Source organism: Euphorbia lathyris, chromosome 3 (genome assembly GCF_963576675.1).
Source record: "Euphorbia lathyris chromosome 3, ddEupLath1.1, whole genome shotgun sequence".
NCBI classification, from domain to species: Eukaryota; Viridiplantae; Streptophyta; class Magnoliopsida; order Malpighiales; family Euphorbiaceae; genus Euphorbia; species Euphorbia lathyris.
The window spans coordinates 55778361-55798919 of NC_088912.1; the positions used below are offsets into that span (position 1 = coordinate 55778361).

General features: G+C 37.1%; 1 protein-coding gene across 1 annotated transcript; it reads left to right on the forward strand.

The window, feature by feature from the left end:
- Positions 1–283: 283 nt before the first annotated feature.
- On the forward strand, positions 284–19834 carry LOC136222418 (serine/threonine-protein phosphatase BSL3). Its single transcript, XM_066010159.1, has 21 exons — positions 284–1251; positions 2625–2685; positions 2776–2854; positions 2970–3049; positions 3134–3228; positions 3356–3455; positions 3927–3996; positions 9596–9697; positions 9790–9871; positions 10075–10254; positions 11191–11467; positions 11543–11780; positions 11881–12051; positions 13044–13282; positions 15617–15701; positions 15862–15960; positions 16042–16241; positions 16315–16390; positions 18722–18857; positions 18946–19085; positions 19179–19834. The coding sequence occupies exons 1-21, from the start codon at positions 813–815 to the stop codon at positions 19260–19262; spliced, it is 3033 nt and encodes a 1010-aa protein (XP_065866231.1). The 5' UTR covers positions 284–812; the 3' UTR covers positions 19263–19834.
- The last annotated feature ends 725 nt before the right edge of the window (positions 19835–20559 follow it).

Here is a 20559-nt window from a genome sequence, read left to right on the forward strand (position 1 = left end):
CATATGAGGAGCGTGATTTTCTTCCCAGCCTCCAAACTGGGTGGCAAAGGGGCAAAATTCCCTGCAAATAGGAAAGTGGTAATCACCGTTAAAATTAAACCTGTTCCCGGCTAATTCGGTATCTGGACACCATTCTCCGCCGTCAGTCCTCTTCATCTGACGGCGCTCAACATCCCTTCCTTTCCCATCTTAACCGGTTGATAACGGTAAACAACACCTCATCATTTCCAACAGCAAGAGAAAAAAATAAAAAAAACTAACCAGAGCCAAGCAGAAATTAACACATAATTTTTTAGAGAGATAAAAACAAAACAAAAAAAAGCTTGCCTTTTCCCATTTGGTAGAGAGAGAAGGAACAGCACAGCAAGAAATAGAAACAAAAACGAAAGCTAAAAACTTTCTTCTTTTCCTTTTCCTCTTTATTTTAATTCTTGGGGTTAAGAGAGAGAAAGAGAGATTCACTTCTTTGTGATTGTATCCGTCCCGTTTCTTTAATTTTTCTCTTTCCTCGACCGGCTCTACGTTCTCTCATCAACATTCCTTGTTTTTGTTTTTCTTTCTCAGAACGGGAGGGGGAGAAAGGAGGAAAACCTAATCGAGAGTTTCTCTCTCTCTCTCCTTTCTTTAATTTTATTTATTTTTATACGACTTCATTGATTGGGAAGGTAAACATCCGTTAGGGTTTCATTAGGTTGCAAGTTTTTTTCGTTCAATTCGTGAGTGAATCCTTCAAAATGTTGATTAGGGATGCGAATTTGTTGGTATTCTAGCTCCGATCTTGAAATTAGGGCTTGGATTGGAGGATTGAACCAATGGATGTCGACTCGACGATGGTGCCGGAGACCGATCACGATTCAGCGGTACAAAACGCTATTTCTCCAACGGCAATGGAGAGAGAGCAGCTTAGGGATCAAACACAGCCTGCGGGATCTCCTACTCCTGCTGCTGTTTCACCCTCGGTGCAGCAGCAGCAACAACAACAACCTGCACAGGCGCAGGTACAGCAACAAAGCCCTGTGGTGGGCCCTAGGCATGCGCCTACTTATTCGGTGGTAAATGCAATTATAGAGAAGAAGGAGGATGGTCCAGGACCCAGGTGTGGCCATACCCTGACTGCTGTAGCTGCTGTAGGCGAGGAGGGAACGCCTGGGTACATAGGACCAAGGTTGATTTTGTTCGGTGGCGCCACTGCACTTGAGGGCAATTCTGCTGCATCCGGAACTCCTTCCTCGGCTGGGAATGCTGGCATCCGTACGTACTTGATTCTTTCCCCCTTTGTTAGTACCTCTTTTTTAAGTTAGTAAATTTTAGCTGCATATGCTAGGGGCAAATTTCTTTCAATTTAGAGGGCGAGCCTTGGCGCAACGGTAAACGTTGTTGTCGTGTAACCCCACGGGTTCGAGTCTTAGGAGTGGCCTCTTGCCAAATAAATTGGCAGGGGAAGGCTTGCCCCCAGTACACCCTTTGTGGTGGGACCCCTCCCCTGACCCTCGCTCAGCGGGGATGCCTAGTGCGACCGGGCCGCCCTTTATGCTAGGGGCAAATTTCTGATTTGATTTTAGAGTCTCCCTGAATTTAGTAATCAGACTGTGAAGATAGAAAAGTTGGTGTTATGTTAAAATTATTCATTTGGGATTAATTGTAGAAGCTGCAGTTTTGTGGTTTTCATACGTTTACAATCATTCTCTTAGTAGCAATCCTTTACGCTATATCCTTCTATTGTTGGGTAAGAATTTTCAGATAGCCCAAAAGAAGCACCCTAATATTTTAGTTCAAAATGTCGAATTAAATTATGTGGTTGGCACCAAGACAAATGATTTATATGTTTCTCTCATTGGAGTTTTGTGACAAATTCAAGATACAAATCTACTATGTGTTTTGGGCTACAAATGATTTAAACGTTTCTTTCATTGGATTTTTTGACAAATTAAAGATAAAAAACTCTGTTGGCACCAATTATACTATTGTCTTAGTTCCAAGTCATCCTAGTGGTGTTTAAGATCTGATTTTATGAAAGCAGGCCAATTGAACTCATATATTTTTTATGTTTTCATTATTTTCTTTTGTGTAGCTTAGGATCCTATTTATGCACTTGCTGTTTTTCCTAAGATACTTTATTGTCATGTGAACCATAGCTTTTATATGGAATCTCAAAATAATACAGAATTGTACTTATTTCTTGGTATTAAAATCCTTAGCTTGCAGGGGGCTCTATCTGTAATATTTATAAAGTTCTGTTATCTAATTTATCACGGAATCTGAACGAATTAGTTAGTAACCTTTACAACATGATTCCTTTAGCTGTAATACGTGTTTCCCCATGTGTATCTGGTAACCAGGATATGCGACTTCTTTCTTGTTTTAGTACCTTATTTTACTTGAGGTTTCATTAGGCCAGCTTGCCTATTGTGCGAGTTTCTTCCACTTTAAGGTGCTGGTGATCATGACGACATTGAACCTGAAGAATGTTATTTTGAATATTTTTAGGTTTAATGTGGAAAACTGTTTTGATTTGTTCTCTCTAATGGGTGCGTGTCAGTAAATGCAGTAAGCCATGGAAACTTTTGTGAGCTTACTTTTTTAACATTGGACTTTCATCACTATTATGTTTGCTTGAATTGCAGGATTAGCAGGTGCCACTGCCGATGTTCACTGTTATGATGTTCTGACAAATAAATGGTCTAGGTAAGCTGATTGGTAGCTTGCATTTTTCGCCAGTCACTTTTGTTTTCTATTTTTTTTTTCAGTACTGGTCGCGTTGGTCTTGTTTTGCAGGATCACACCTTTTGGAGAACCACCCACACCGAGGGCTGCTCATGTAGCGACTGCTGTGGGGACTATGGTTGTTATTCAGGTTAGTAATTGGAACTTATCAACTGCTTTTACACTTGTATTAGCTCATGGATGACTTATAATTGCTATCTGGATGGTGGACCAAGTTATAGCTAAACTCTTTCGTCTCAACACAGGGTGGAATTGGTCCAGCTGGTTTATCTGCAGAGGATCTTCATGTGCTTGACCTCACACAACAACGGCCACGATGGCATAGGTGGTGATTCTATACAATGTGTTCGCCTATTCTTTCCTATTATATGCTATGTGATATGTAATTGAACTTGTAAATTTCTTGTAGAGTTGTTGTTCAAGGTCCTGGACCTGGGCCACGATATGGGCATGTGATGGCTTTAGTGGGTCAAAGGTATCTCATGGCAATTGGAGGGAATGATGGTAATTCACTTTAAGATTAAAGCATATCTCTGTCTTAACAGGCTTAAAAGTACATTTTAGCTCTCCAGATATGCAAAAGTGATTATATCTTTAATGTGTTTATAAAATACTTGCTCGTGAATTTCAGGGAAACGTCCATTGTCTGATGTATGGGCCCTTGACACAGCTGCCAAGCCTTATGAGTGGCGAAAATTGGAACCTGAAGGGGAAGGTCCACCACCTTGCATGTATGAATTTCTCTCTCTCTAATTGGACACACTTCAGTTATATCACCTTGTACTCTGTTTACTATTTACTATGTATAAGGCTCTTCCTTTGGGGTACCTGTTTAAGATCTAGAGGCCTTATTGATTGACACATCCTGTGTTTATGTATTGGTTTCACTTGGTAACAAAACAAGATGAGATAAAAAATGAGAAAATTAGATTTAGTGTTATTGAGTAGCTTTTCTTTTCTTTGCATGTTCAATAGCTCTTCCAACTGATTTCTGTTATGCTGCTCTTCTATTGTCTATTCACAATATTTACACCTTGTGATCTCTCATCGGTAAGAATTTAAAGCATCATGAACTGCAGTACTTCATGCATGTTGCAAACTTGTTTAGTATATTCTTTAGGTTTTAACTGTCTTTGACCTTGTTTATTTGCAATATTTCAGTTTGCAGTTGAACCTACTACTGATCCTTCACTTTTGACTAGGTATGCAACTGCAAGTGCACGATCTGATGGTCTGCTTTTGCTTTGTGGGGGTAGAGATGCAAATAGCGTGGTGAGCCTCTGACCTGCATGATTTTTTGCTATTATGATTTATGTATTGGAATATCAATAGCTCTGGATGGATATACTCTTTCTTATCTAATTCCCATTAGAATAGATAGCTTTGGATTTTGATAGAATTCAAAATTAATAGGTTTAACCTGTGACTGACAGTTATCATGCAATGTCTAAATACTGCCATGGGATTAAAAGTGTAGCTAACATATGATGCTTGGTGTTGAGAACAATAGTGTCAGTTATTAGAAGGATTCTTAAAATTGCTATTCCATAATTAATTTCAAGAATTATATCACTGAGGCATGATATGGAGGTGAATTTCCATTTATACTTGTAAATTGTACTTCAAACATATCCTTATTCTAACTTTGATCAAGCAGATTTTTTGGGTTGGATTGGGGTGGGTGAGGAAGAGGAGTTATCAGTCTAAGTCTCTTCCCTTGTGGTTTTATTGCTTGTCATTGGGCTTGTTTGTTATTGGGAGCTGGTAGGCATCCTAATTATACCTATTCATTGTTACTTGGTACATTTTATTACTTGGTCCATTTTAATTGAAATGCGGAAAGTTTCTTTTTCCTTCCTATCTGAACTAGATAATGTGTGATTGATGCAGTTTGGATTTGGAAACTTCATTCTTTTTTGCTTCCTTATTACATAAGTTGACTGCCATTTGCTCATATATATGAATTCCCACTTTTTGTTGGGATGTGCTTTCAGCTCTATAATCTTTGATTGGGTTACTGTGAGATGTATACGACCTCTCAGTTCCATGCATTTGGTTTATGCTCAGGTCATCAACTTGATTTTTGTTAGCTTGAGATCGTGATGAGATTCTGTTTTTAGTCTAATGGCAGAGGGGAAGGAAAAGCTTGTAGACCAGATTTTGGAAGGTATTCGGGATTTGGAGCTACATTAATTTGTGGCTTTTAGGATTTGGGTGTTACAAGTTCTTATTACTTTTAGGATTTGGTAGTTACATACAGAAATTTTGCTTTCCTAAAAAGATTTAATGGCTGTCACAGAACAAAGTGGATCTTTCTTATAACATTCTGCATGGGACCCCACTAAGCAAATTAAGGAATTCCTTTCCATGGAAGGGTATTTTTCTAGTGAAAGGTGGTTGAAGCAACAATCAACATTCTCTCCTTTCTTTTCTGAGGTCTCCTAGGAGCATAGTTTAAAGGCGAAAGGCTAGTCAAGGCTATTCAGGCAAATATTGCCTCGAGGGGAGGCGACCACCTCTCGCACGTGAGGCGACAAACAAATTAGAAAAACACAGAAAACAAAACTATTACTCAAATTGACTAGTTTAACTTCTAAAGTTGTAAAGCAAAATAAAACTGATACTCCAATAATAAAATCGTAATTCCTAATAACATAAATCAAACATCATCATCCAAATCCCAAAATAAAACTAATAGTCTAATAATAAAACTAAATCCAAATAACATAACATCAAACATCAACTTTTTACCATCTATAGCAGTATATAAATAATGTTCTGTAGGTCAATTGTTGCAAGGTAAACTAAGTTTAAAAACTGAATTTCTAACTTTGCAAAAGAAAAAAATTGTTCACAATCCCAAACATACCATTAGAACACAAACGAATTTCCATTCCATAAACCACAAATTTTGATCAAAAGAAACACAAAAATTTCAGGCTCAGGCTGTGGCAATGAGAAAGGCATTAAGTGGAGACAGTCTTGATCACATGCACCTTAATGAGCATGTAGAATTTGCTCATTCACCGTTAGATCTAGGCTTATTAGAATCCTAAGGTGGAGATTCAAAGCATCCCGAGGCTTAGATTTAATAAGCCTATATCTAACGGTGAATGAGCAAATTCACTTGCTCATTAAGGTGCATGTGAAAATTCCTGTAAGTGGAGACAGTCTTGATCACATGCACCTTAATGAGCATGTAGAATTTGCTCATTCACCGTTAGATCTAGGCTTATTAGAATTCTTGATTAAAAAAAAAAAAGTCAGAAGTGGGAAGCATAACAACAACAGGACATGTACATCCCAAAACAGAGGGCAGAGTAACAAAAGACCAAAAAGAGAGCAAGACCAGAGTACATTACAATCCCAGGAAAATTGGAGATGAAAAGAAGAATAGAAGAGGAAAGCAAGACCTAAAATAATTTTTAATTTAAGTTTTTTTTTTGACCAGCAAAACGCCTTACCTGCAAAAGGCGACCGCCTCTCGCCTGAAGGGGTGAGGCGGTCGCCTCTTGCAGGACAGTCACCTCTCGCCTCCGGCGACTCCCTTTTAAAACTATGCCTAGGATCAAATTTTACCTCTGAATAATTCAAATGAGGGTTCTATTCAATTATTTTGTGTTACCTTTCCAATTATCTTTCCTAGAGAGTATATTATTTCTTCATTGTGAACGTGACCCAAGAAATTGAAATAAGGCTGTTAGTTATTTAACTTTAATTTGTGTATTGGTGGCGTGGATTTATTTTGGTGTGTTTTAGTTTTAAGCCCTGTTGTAACTTTAGTTAGTTATTTGGCAGTTTCTTTTGTTAGGCCATTGTATTTTTTATTTCTTTTATCTAATGAAGTTTGAAGGGACACCATTTAAGTTCCTTTTCACAATTTTTTTTATTGAGGTTCTCTCTAATGATCCTCATCTATTAGCAAAATAGGTTTCAAAGGCAGAAAATCGAAGAAGAATAGACCCGATTTAAATTGGAGTCTAGTAACCAATCGACCTATAACTCGATCTCAGACTGTGGGCCATAACAACTTGGTATCAGAGCCTAACGTTATAGGTGATCTTCACGGATTACAGCAACAGCTGGAGGCTTTCATGGCCATGTATCGTGAAGTTTCTTCTCGCACAAAAACTCGCAACCAAGGAAACAACAGTGTCAATCGAGGTAGAAGAGATCGGGAACCAGGGGAGGATAGGATTCCAGACCGAAATACAGTCGGTCCGCGATATTCTCAGATCGAATTTCGCAAATTTGATGCCAGTTGTGACCCTCTTCCTTGATTAAGTCGATGTGATTATTTTTTTCGTCATCAACATATTTCGAAGGAAGAAAAAATACCGATGGTGGATGCTCATCTAAATGGAGATGTACAACTATGGTTTTTGAAATTGGATAGAGATAAGCTTGACCTAACATGGGATGATTTTAGAACATTTTGTCATTCACGGTTTGGGCCGGTTTCACATGGCACAAACTTGGGAGAATTATCTAAATTACGGAAAACTGGTTCAGTTGAGGCCTATCAACGCAAGTTTGAAATCTTTCTCGGTGGGTTACAAGACTATATTGCAGTGGAAGTAGAATTGCATCAATCAAATACCCTTACTCAGCAATGAATTTTGCTCGATTGTATGAACGGAGAAATGTTGGCAGCCTTGGGTTGAAGTGTCGGGTTTTGATTCTCGGTCTGCTGTTAAGCGTGACTTTCCTAAACAACAATTCATCAAGAAACTTTCTAGCGCAGAGATGGAGGAGCGTCGGGCTAAGAACTTGTGTTTTAATTGTGAACAATTCTCTTCGGGACATAGTTGCAAGAAGCTATATTGGATTGAAGGAATAGAAGAGCCTGGTGATTTGGACAGTGGAAACGACAATCGAGAACGTTGATCCTAAGGTTTCCATCCATGCGATTACTTACAATCCTAATTATCAAACTACGCAACTTACGAGTTCTAATCCATAGGGAAGGTCCTTCTCCAACTGATGCTTCTTGGGAAGATGTTATTCATATGCAGGAACAATATCCTTCATTTTCGCTTGCGGACAAGCTCCATATTGAGGAGGGGAGTTATGTTATAGACCCAAAAAATTGAAATAAGGCTGTTATTTATTTAACTTTAATTTATTTGTGGGTGGCGTGTATTTTAGGGGTGGCAACGGGACGAGGCGGGGGCGGTTTTGCATCCCCCATTCCGCCCCCAATATTTTCAGGGGCGGTTTCGGGGAATCCCAAAAAAATATTCGGGGATTTTTTGGCACCTACACCCGCCCGCACGGTTCTCCACGGGTTTTGGGGAATTCCCAACCAAATAAAATTTAAAAAATTCCACAAATTAAAAAATTATCCAATCCCCAAATTTAAAATTCACCACGTGTTACTGGTATAAAATATCAGTTTAGAGCAGCAATAAAACGAAATTATAAAAATATAACTTTAGAGCAGCAATAAAACAAAATTAAATTAGTGATATAATAAAAAAAAACTTAGCATTAAGTATCAGTACTTTTATAATAAAAAACATATCTAAATACATGTGATATACCAAGAGTAGCAATAAAACAAAATTAAAGTACTGATATAATAAAAACTCATATATGTGATATACCAAGAACAACAATAAAACTAAATTAAATTGTTGTAATAGTAATAGTTAACTTATCAGAATACTGATTATTTTTTTAATCACATTTAAATACTAATTATCTTAGATATATATATATATAATATTTTATTTTATTGTTTGGGGATTTTACGGTTGGTTTTTTGGGGGCGGTTTGCGGATCCCCGCGGTTTGGGGATAGTAATACCCACCCCCGCCCAATTTTAATATTCGGGGCTAAAATTTCCTCCGCACCCAGCCCCGCACACAATGTTCGGTTTTTTCCCGACTATCGGTTCGGATCCCCACGGTTTTCAGTTTTTCCTCGCCCCATTGCCACCCCTAGAGTATTTATTTTGGTGTGTCTTAGTTTTAAGCCCTGATGTAACTTTAGTTAGTTATTTGGCAGTTTCTTTTGGCAGACAGTTTGTATTTTTATTTCTTTTGTCTAATGAAGTTTGAAGGAACAGCAGTTAAGTTCCTTTTCACAAGAAAATCCAGAGATTTGAGGTTCTCTCTAATAATGATCCTCATCTATTAGCAACATAGGTTTCAAAGGCAGAAAATCGAAGAACAGTAGACCCGAGTTAGATTGGAGTCTAGTAACCAATCGACGCATAAATTGACTGTGGGCCATAACAGAATAATTTATAACTTTTTAGATGGTGTATTTAATTCTTAGAATTAATTGGTTATGTATGGAAAATGCAGAAGCCGAGTCAAGTGCTTGGGGGTCTTTTATTGTGGGTTTTGATATAAGCAACTGTGCAGCTTTTTCACTTTCACTATTTTGAAGAGTAAAAAAATGAAGAATTTGAAGAGTGGGAGCAGTTTGGAAGAATGGAAATGTGGAGTAAAATGCTTGGAGGTCTCTTTTTGTAGGCTTAGCAACTGTCCAATGTTTTACATTTTGGTTTCTTTGTGGCTAAGAGTAAACAAATGAGGATTCACAGAATAGTAGTATGGGTGTTTCTATAGATAAAGTGGGTTATACATGCACGTCATCTGTGGATCACTGAAAATTTGACAATTGTGCCAATTCACATTTGACATTTTTGTTGATAGATGAAGAGATCAATGGTGTATTCTTGTGATTCCCATTAGTAATGTTATTTATAGCTTTTCTAAAATGATAAGAGGGAAACATTTTTACTATATATCTTGAATCATTTGGAAAGGCTCACTATTGTTTTCTGAAATTATTATGTTCTGATGGTGACTGCTTTTTTAGTTTCTTGTGGTATAATTTCTGGTTAACCTTCTCTTGGCAGCCTCTTGCAAGTGCATATGGACTTGCCAAACATAGGGATGGTCGTTGGGAATGGGCAATTGCTCCTGGTGTCTCCCCATCTCCAAGATATCAACATGCAGCTGTGGGTTTTGGTTTCCCTTGATTTTATTTCTTCTATTGGCAATTTGATCTCATTCTGGAAATATTGATCAGTTCAACTAACTGTACTCTTAGGTTTTCGTCAATGCAAGACTCCATGTGTCTGGAGGTGCACTTGGTGGGGGTCGCATGGTAGAAGATTCTTCTAGTGTTGCAGGTATTTGACCATGGACGATCCACACTTGTGTAACTGTGATAGTTTTTATGTACGTTGTTCCAAAATAGTGACTAGAAATCTGTACTAATATGTATTACTTGAGATGGTGTTAATATTTCGTTGACAATGAAATTTTGCCTGTCTGGTTATGTTTGGTAAGTCCGATTATATCCTGAAAATGATTTATGTTTCTCCTGGTATAGTGTTGGATACAGCGGCTGGAGTTTGGTGCGATACTAAATCTGTTGTTACTAGTCCGAGGACTGGAAGATACAGTGCTGACGCTGCTGGTGGAGATGCTGCAGTTGAGTTGACAAGGCGTTGTAGGCATGCAGCTGCTGCAGTTGGTGACTTGATTTTTATTTATGGTGGCTTACGTGGTGGTGAGTGATCAAACTTTCTTTTTTCAAGTTCATTTTTTCAGCATGAAGTCAACAAGGATCAGGTGAGTAATGAAATAATTAGGACAAAAGTAGGGCCATGTGAGACGTAGAGCGCTTGATGCGCCGGTTAGGAGAACCGAAGAATGGCAAAGGGATGTAGTGGTGAGGGGTAGGGGAAGACCTAAGCGAACTTGGAGGAGGGTGATCGAGAGTGATATGAGTGGAGGGAGCGAATTTGTGTCGCTGACACGACTTGATTTTACGGTTTTATATGATGGTTCATGTTAGCCGACCCCGAATCATTTCGGGACTAAGGCTTTGTTGTTGTTGTCCTTGTTGAAGTCAACAAGGATCAGATTACTCTATAACTGAATTCATGCATTCTCATTAAAGACAAAAAGGTGTTCTTGATAGTTCCAATTGATGGATACTGAGACCTGCTAGAAGATGGTACGCTTAAAGAAGTGTTGTACGTTGGAAGGGCTGAGTAGGACATCATGCAGGAAGATTTTCAAGTGTGATGGACAAAGTTTGCTTAATTGATTTGTTTGGCAGCCAATGTATTTATAACTAATGAGAGAAATTAATGTATTTGTTAATATTTTGGGAAGCTTTATATTAGCATAGTAGATTGTCATCAGAATAGTACTTGCTTGGTCAAGTTTTTTCTTCTCTGGATTTTTTTTAAATCATATTGTTGGTATCGGACAAGGGAGAATTTTTACTGGCAGATATGTTATTTGGTAGAATTTTTTTAGCAGCACTATCTTTTTGTGTTTGATTTTGAATGTAAAGGAAGAGTCCATATATCCAATCTCAGTTGGAGTAAGGCTTTATTGTTGTATATTGGAGTGTGTTTCTGGTTTGTGTTATCATATCCAACCATTTCACCATTTATGGTGTTGTAAGATAATGAAGTGCTATTTCTTTTTGCAGGTGTCTTACTTGATGATTTACTTGTTGCTGAAGATCTAGCTGCTGCTGAAACAACAACTGCAGCTTCTCATGCAGCTGTTGCTGCCGCTGCTTCTAATGTACTTCCAGGGAGGTTAGCTGGGAGTGGAAGGTATGGATTTGTTGATGAAAGAAGGCAAACAATGCCTGAAGCAGCACCTGATGGTGCTGTTGTGCTGGGTAATCCAGTTGCACCTCCTGTAAATGGGGACATGTACACCGACATAAGCACTGAAAATGCCATGCTCCCTGGACCTCGGTAAGATAGAAAGTGGTCTATTGGTACTACAAGTGGAATATTGTTAAATAGTAGCTGAATATGCATTACATATAGGAGAACAAGCAAAGGTGTGGAGTATTTGGTTGAGGCATCAGCTGCAGAAGCTGAGGCCATCAGTGCAACTTTAGCTGCTGCTAAGGCACGTCAAGTTAACGGAGAAGTTGAGCTGCCGGACAGGGATCGTGGTGCAGAGGCTACGCCTAGTGGCAAACAGATATCTTCTCTGATCAAGCCTGATTCAACTGGATCTAATAGCATTACTCCACCTGGAGTTAGGCTGCATCATAGAGCAGTGAGTATATTCTTTTGTCTACTAATGAAGCAAGGCAAAGCTGAAATTTATGCCAATTCAAACAGTATGAAAATGCTTAATTCATAATCTGCAATCTCAGGTTGTTGTAGCTGCAGAGACTGGTGGAGCCTTAGGAGGTATGGTCAGACAGCTTTCTATTGACCAGTTTGAAAATGAAGGCAGACGGGTCAGCTATGGGACCCCAGAGAGTGCAACTGCAGCTAGGAAACTTCTAGATCGACAGATGTCCATTAATAGTGTGCCGAAAAAGGTGGGTTATTATTTCTTTTAGTTCCTGTCAGATGCATATTTTGAAAGATGTCAGACATTGATGCTGAAATGAGAATATTGGTTAAACTCTTACTCATAATTGAATTTAATTGAATTGAGAGTTTCTAATAAAAATAAATTGTGTAGATTGATGAAATGGAACTTACCATAGCTATTATCTATATCACACTGAAAAATCAGATTGACTACTTCTGTTATTTGAAAATTTGGGTGTGATATCTCGTACTCAAGTGCTACTCTCCTTCCGTTCTTCCTTATCTGATCAACTGTTGAACTGTTATGCATCAACTATGATCATGGGACATTTGTTTCTGGGAACATGCATTGGCACTCTTCTTCTATGTTGCTTTGGTCCCATCATAATATGGTGGGTACGTACATGTAGAACTTTAATATTCTTAGAACTTGTCTGGTTGATATTGTCAAATTGATCGACCATTTGAGTGTAAGAGTTCTGCTAATTATCTTGGAATATGCTTTTGATCAAGTACTTTGGCATTGTTATGCATGAGGAATTTTGTTTTTATAACAATTATTAAATAATGAGCATTTTAGGGAAGTTATAGTAAGATGCAGAGAGTGGAATCACGAGCCATGAGTTTAAGTATTTGTTGCTCAAATTAAAGCCTTTGATATGCTGGCCGACCACTTCTCTTTTGTGTTTGACACCATTGTTGACATAATGAACCATCCATGTAACATTTTTGGCTTTTTGCCTTGTGACAGAAGTCTCTGAAATTAAGATAGTCTTGTAGGTTTTGTTCATCTTGTTCTCAGGTTTTCCTTCAGCTTTATACTGTATTTTTGGGGTTCTTTAAGTTGTAAGAGGTGAAGTTTTGTTAGGTGGTGTATACCTTGCATGCATGTAGGTTGCACCCTCTTATTGTTATAGGTGAACTACCTGTCAACAAGTATTTTCTGGTTAAAATCATAATTTCATGGACATTAACTGTTTATACCTATATGTTCTAGGTGATAGCACATCTTTTAAAGCCTCGTGGTTGGAAGCCTCCAGTTCGTCGGCAATTTTTCTTGGATTGCAATGAAATAGCGGATCTTTGTGATAGCGCAGAAAGGATATTTTCAAGTGAGCCAAGTGTTTTACAGCTTAGGGCTCCTATCAAAATATTTGGTGATTTGCATGGGCAGTTTGGAGATTTAATGCGCCTTTTTGATGAGTATGGTGCACCTTCAACAGCTGGTGATATAGCGTAAGCTTTTACAGTTTAATGTTCATCATGCACATTATTTCATCTTTTTTTACTTTCCAAGAGGGAAATTCTTGATTTAGTTGAATCCATGCAAGCTGACTGATTCTGAATTGTTGTTGTTATAACTTGCAACCAAGTGCTTGAACCAGGCCGTCTTAGAATTTTTGTATTTTTCTTTGTCTCATCACAATATATAATTGAACTCAAGGCCACAAGAAGAAGGTATCACCCATGAGATAGGCCATGTGAAAGAGTTTCTCTCCAAATTATAAGAGAAGAAAACATACCTCCAAAACCTGAAACTATAGCTTTTTGAGAAGGAAAAAATGTGAAATGTGTCAAAACTGCATTTGTGTGAAGGAACTCTGGTTCACGATATGGAGTTTCAGTTTTTTTTTTTTTTGGGTCAAAGGAGGGGACTTTAGTAATTTTTGTACTGAATCTTCAAAGAAAGGGAAACTAAATGTTGTCATCTCTCTGTCTCCTGCTCCAGCCCCCTCTTCTCTCTTGTGTATATGCTGTGTCCCCCCCCCCCCTCTCTCCTCTCTCTCTCTCTCTCTCTCTCTCTCTCTCTCTCTCTCGGCCGCTGTAGTAAGTACGGAATGATTAAGAAATTTTTATTAAATTTGATCTTAATTTCTTACCTCAACAGAATAGCATAACCATTTTGCTAAGCAGCCAATGTTAAATACTTTTTAACTGATGAGATTGGGAGGAGTGAATTCTCTCTCTATCTAATATCTAGCATAATTAATCAATAAGATCAAGTCTCCGAACATAGTCATTTAAAGGTGATTCCTTTTTTTCCAACTTTGTGATCTATGTTAAATTAGATGTGGTGAAACAAGTTCCCAAATTAACCAAGTAATATTTAAATTTGTACATGAGATGCTTTTTTAGGAGATGGTTCTGGTATATGGCAATTGTTAAATTTATGTTTCCGCTCAGAATGTTACATGTTCAACAGTTGAATTGATTATGCAGTCTTCTGCTTTCAATATGAAAAAGGCCTAATGCCATATGTTATCTCATTCTCAAGTTGATCTAAATACAGTAATTGGGGAGAAGAAATACGTGTTTTAGCTTTTGGTAGTTAACAGGAGACAGATGATTCTGTTTGCATGCACTTCTTGGCAGCTAGTACTATGGCATTTTCTGGGCTTCAGATTATGGAATACTGAGCTTAAGGATATATGGAGAGTATAATTTGAATAGTAGTTGTTGAAATGAGTTTGAGCTAGTATGACAGAAGTGTGATGAATCAAGCTGCTTTAAAAGGAAAAGATTAAACATACTAACAAGGAGGATAAATAAAATGAAAGAGAATTTGAAAGTACTTAATAGGTTAGCAATTTGATACTTGTAAGGATAAGATTTTTTTTTTTTTTCTTTTTTTGTTTTTGGTGTCAAAGCGATACCTTGTGGTTTAGTTATCATTGGGTGTTGTTACAGAGAATCTATGTGACAATAGAAAGAAGTCCATTTTTTTTACTTGTGGATTGTCCAATATAAATAACTTATTAAAAGAAATTCTTGGAAAAGTTCAGGATTGACTAGAAGAGAAGCAGTCTTCATTCCATGATGCTTTGATAGGTATATGCATGTGGAAGACTGTCATACAGATATCAATGGTCAGATAGCATAGTATTGAAGCATTTTAGTGTAGTCACTGGCTAAAGCAGAAAGCTGGCAATGTTAGTAATGGTTGCGGTAGTTGATGACAGCAAATAGGATGATGTTAAAGAGCCAAAATAAAAGACAAGAATGGTGACAGCATGGTGTATTCTAGTCACTAGCGCTGATGGTTGTGATTATTTATTTATTTATTTTAGTGTAGAAGAAACCCACAATCATGACATACAGTAATCTCTATGCTTTAGGGATTCGTTATTCCATCAGATGGTTTTCCACACCTACGTTATGATATAAATACTGAAAATGGACATGCATATTCTGTCTCTGTTGTCATTATTTAGAGAAATTAAGGTAGTCTAGGTTTTGATAATTGGCAATTATAAAACCAGAATTGTAATATTATGCATGTAATATGATTTTCTGTAAGCTTTTACTGCTTCATGATGCTTCAATATGCATTTTCTCTTTGCCAGATCCAGTATGGATTGAACATTCGTTTCCTTTACAGATTGATTGAGACCATGGAAAAATATGCACTCACTGATTTGCATGCTTCTTCATTATGTTTCAAATGGAGCTAGTTTTTTTTGTTTCCTATTAGTGCATCTTTTTCTTTTCCTCCAGTGGCTGTGACTGCACCCGAGCATCAACACATTTCTTTATGATTCAAATGATGCTAATTAATTTTACGATTATCAGATATATCGATTATCTCTTCTTAGGAGATTATGTTGATCGAGGTCAGCATAGCCTGGAAACCATTAGTCTTCTGCTTGCGTTGAAGGTATTCACAGACTTGTTCCTCAATCTCTGTCGAACTTCTTGTTTATTTATTTAAACCTTTTCTTTTTGTTTGGGGGGGTGGTTATTCTTCTGTTATTTGAATATTATGAAGTCTCTTGAAATTTGATAGAATAAAAGATATGCATGTTTTGCTGTTGTAGGTTGAGTATCCCCACAATGTTCATCTAATTCGTGGAAACCATGAAGCCGCAGATATCAATGCCCTCTTTGGCTTTCGGATTGAGTGTATTGAGCGCATGGTATTGCATTCTCTGCATATTGTCTTTGTTTATTCTCATCTCATCAAGTGATTAAACACTAACTGGATAATCATTGGGTAGGGGGAGAGAGATGGGATTTGGGTTTGGCATCGGATCAACCGTTTGTTCAATTGGCTTCCTTTAGCGGCACTGATCGAGAAGAAAATAATTTGTATGCATGGGGGTATTGGCCGCTCAATAAATCATGTGGAACAGATAGAGAGTCTTCAGCGTCCAATTAGCATGGAAGCAGGATCAATTGTACTGATGGATTTGTTATGGTGAGTGCATGTGTTTATTGTTTCTCATTTTTCTGCTAGGTGTTACATTGACATACTTATTGTTATCTCTTAGGTCTGATCCTACAGAAAATGACAGTGTGGAAGGCTTGCGGCCGAATGCTAGAGGTCCAGGGTTGGTGACTTTTGGGGTGAGTGCTCTCTGGTACTTGTTTTGGATAATAAAAAAATTGGTTAATTTGAAAAAAAACCCCTGTTGTTTCGCTAATTTGCAGATGGGTGCGTGTGGTTTTTTTTGTTGAAAAAAGAGGGCTGAGTTTCTCGCCCAGTTGCAATCAAGGACTTTGAAGTTGACATTGCCAATTTGACCGTTGATGAACCTCAAAATAGAAAATTCTTAAGCAACTTTAATTGTTCAACTTTTTGGTTTTGAGGTCATTTAGGTGTTGTTTGGTTAGCAGAGAAAGTTAATGTTTAGAGAGAGTGCTGCCAAAATGATGCTTTTGAAAAATAGAAAACGTGGTTCCATGGTGAATATGGTACTAAACAAATTTAATTCTTGGAATTTTCTATTTTGAGGTCATCTACGGGTCAAACTGGCAATGTCAACCTAAAAGTCCTTGATTTGCAACCGGGCGAGAACCTCAGCCCTCTTTTCTCAACAAAGAAAAACTACAGGCACCATCTGCAAATTAGCGAAACCACATGTTCTTTTTTTGAAATTAACCCTAAAATTTTTGTCTTCACTTTTCCTCCCTCCTTTCCTTAAACAACTGCTTAAATATAGGCCGAGGCTTCTATCCTCTGGAACACTATCTGTTGAGGTACTAATCTGTTGTAGATCATTTTTTTGGTGGTTGAAAGATATTGGAGCTTCTGGGGGGAAATTTGAGTTGCTTGATGCTATGTAAATTATAGTAATCTTAACATAGGGTAGGCATGTAAAATGAGGTCCGGTTCTATCAGGTCTTTTGTGCTTAACTTTGTCACCCTATGAATCAGCTGGCATTTTGATAGCCTAATTGGACCCCTTCAAGGTGATATTTGTCGCCTTTTGTGCTCTTTGTGATTTGCTACTTGCTCTGTTCAATCTTCTATGGTTTTTGGAATATTTTGTGGCAAGATCATGGGAACTGTTGTTCTGCACTATTATTTAAACCCTCTCATTAAATTCTAAGGGTAAATTGCATCGATGATCACTGAAGTTTGGGGCGGTTTTAAAACAGTCACTGAACTTCATTTTGTTTCAGTGAAGTGGTTGAGCTTTACTTTTTATTTCAATAAAGTCATTCCAACCAATTTAGATAGAAAGTCTTTGGAATAGTGACGTGACAACCATGTTGGAGAACTTATTTTTACTTGTAAAATGACATCAAAGTAGCAACCACGTAACAAAAAAAAGTAAAAGAAAATACATTTTGGCCGTCATGTGGCAGTTTCAAGGAGTTGAATTAAGTAAAAAAACATAATTTTTATATATATATATTTTTTTTTGTAGTCATGTGGCCTTCATATCATAGTAAAAGTCTGTCATTTTCAATGTGGTTGCCATGTCACTATTTTGGTGACTTTTTCTGTCTGAAATGACCATGACCAGACGTGACAGCAAAAAAAATAAAAAGAAAACATTTTTGTCTCGGATCCCGAGACAGTTTCAAGCAGTTGAATTAAGTAAATAACAAACATATTTTTTTTATATATTTTTGTTTTTGTAGTCCCGTGGCTGTCATATCATACATAAAAGTTTGTCATTTCCAACATGGTTGCCACGTTGCTATTCCTGTGATTTTCTCAGAAATGACCAGATTGACTTTATGGTATCAAAATGAAGTTCATTTACATTTTTCTGTAGTAAATTTTTAGATTAGGGTTTGTTTGATAAAATTGAAAATGAAGTGCTGAAAAAAATAAGTATTGAATTTTGAGTGCTGAATATTATAAATGCTAAAAATGTTCAATGATAAAGTCAAAAAATAAAAATAAATTACTGGGTTCAAAAGAAATAAAGTTTTTTAAGATTGTGAAAATTATTCTTTATGATATTTTTTTTTTTTTTTTTTTTTATTTTTTTTTATGAAAGGTAGTAATATAAATATATTTGAAGAGTACAAATCATTTCTTATAGAAAAGTTGGAAAATTATTATTGGTAATGTTAACTTAAAATTTTAAGTTATATATTTTGACTTGCTACATTAAGTGTTTTTTTTCCTGTCTTAATTTAATATTTTAAGTTGTGTCAACTAGAAGCATTTAATCTATTAATTTTAAGAGCTTATTTAAGTTATCAAACACCACCTTACAGTCCTTATTGTGATCCAATCATCCTGACATCGAGGGAAAAAACACACTAAGAAGCAACCATAGTTAGTGAGGCTCTCACCCTTTCCCTTCTTTTTGGACTTGTTTGATTTTATGCCTTTGCTACTCTTATCACATATGTGTTTATTCATTTTAGTTAACTTTGATTCTTGATCTGAGTATGGTTCATTTCATACTGATAAACTAAGCTTCACTTTTGCAGCCTGATAGAGTAATGGAATTTTGCAATAACAATGATCTCCAGTTGATAGTACGTGCTCATGAATGTGTGATGGATGGGTTTGAGCGGTTTGCCCAAGGGCATCTTATCACACTTTTCTCAGCCACCAATTACTGTGGTATGTTTTTCCATAACCCATTTTTCTTGGAAGGGATCCACGTGGATTGGTTGGAACCCTTAATTTGAGTCTTTTCCTTTCTCCACAGGAACTGCCAATAATGCAGGGGCTATCTTAGTTTTGGGTAGAGATCTCGTGGTGGTTCCAAAACTAATTCATCCTATCCCACCTGCAATCTCATCTCCTGAAGCTTCACCTGAACGCCATATTGAAGATACATGGATGCAGGTGGGAATGCATTTGAAAATTGTTTTGTTTTCGAATAAAAATAATTATTGGTAGCTGTATTATTCTGTATGTTGATAATTGTTATTGGAGCAGGAGTTGAACGCAAACAGACCTCCTACACCAACTAGAGGGCGTCCGCAAGTAACAAATGATAGGGGATCTCTTGCATGGATATAGTAGCTACTGCTTCTGATACTTCCATCATACTCATTCTGGCTCATGCTACCACCTTGGGTTTCTGGTGTTTGTATAGAAGCATGAGGCCATCCGTATCCACAAGTTCCTAACTTGCGATCATTGTACCGTACCTGATGTAAGTGTTAAGGGCTTTCGGAGTTTTCCAATTTCAAAATACAGATGACAAAGATACAAGTTCAGAGAGCAAGGTTGCAGACGGATGTGAAGTTGGGGTTGTCGTGCTTCTAGTTTGGAAGCACCGTCTTTGTAAATTGAGCCACGAGTGATAGAGATCAGATAGTAAATGACACACTTTAATGAGTTGGTAGTGCTGGGTATTTTTCACATTAGTTTAATTTTTTCCCCCCCATTCCTCGTTTTAGGCCTTAATATTTTAATTTTATTTTAATTTTAATTTTTTTTTGAGGTCCTTATATGTGATGGTGGGAAATATAATATTAAAATCTGTGGGGCATCCATGTATCATAGAGGTGTTCTGTGTAATTCTGGTTTCTGTCTTTTTGTACAATGTAATTCTCGTGTGAAGATAAGAAACATAAAAGCTTTGGGAAGTTTTGGTCAAGCGTGGCATAGCTTTGCAATAGTACTACCGAAATATGACAATTTTTAGTTTTGCATTTTCTCATTAGGTCCACTATTATTTTGTTCTTCTAGATAAGCTGCAAAACATCATTGTAGTTACATAATTATTATAGCTGTTATAAACTATACCAAAGCAGTGATACCTTCCATCTAGATCCCCTTATCTATGCTGGGAAGCTTTCTCAAGATGATGTTAATTGTAGGTGTTGTATTGCTATATATTCTCTTCTATTCGGCAGAGTTTCTGATCATAAACTTACTTGTTGGTGCTAAGAGAACTGCAGCAGAAGCTTTTATTCCCTTGTTCATTATGAACATTCAACTCTGCTTTAGTACAAAATTTATCAGAGTCTAGAGGCCTACAAAATAGTGACACCAGCGGAAAATCCATTAAACTGATAAAAAATACCCTAACGTTTTGGGTCAGAAGCAATTTTATCCCTAATGTCTAAAATGGTGCAATTTTACCCTTAACAGTGGGAGCAAAGAGCAATTTTACTCTAACATTGATAAATTGGGTCAATTTTAGAAATAATTCATCAAACTGTTTTCTCATCCAAAACGTTAGGGGTATTTTTGCATCTTGACCCAATTTATAATGTTTGAACAAGTTTAGTCTAAGTTCCAGAATATCAGAATGCAAATCGACACGATTTTATATCTTTTAAAATTCGACGAAACCAACCGAAACTCA

Excerpts from the sequence above, each read along its gene's own strand:
- LOC136222418 (XM_066010159.1), top strand. The coding sequence starts at position 813 with ATGGATGTCGACTCGACGATGGTGCCGGAGACCGATCACGATTCAGCG. Across the intron at positions 16,391-18,721 it reads CAGGGTTGGTGACTTTTGGG|CCTGATAGAGTAATGGAATT; the intron begins GTGAGTGCTCTC and ends TCACTTTTGCAG. Across the intron at positions 19,086-19,178 it reads TTGAAGATACATGGATGCAG|GAGTTGAACGCAAACAGACC; the intron begins GTGGGAATGCAT and ends TTATTGGAGCAG.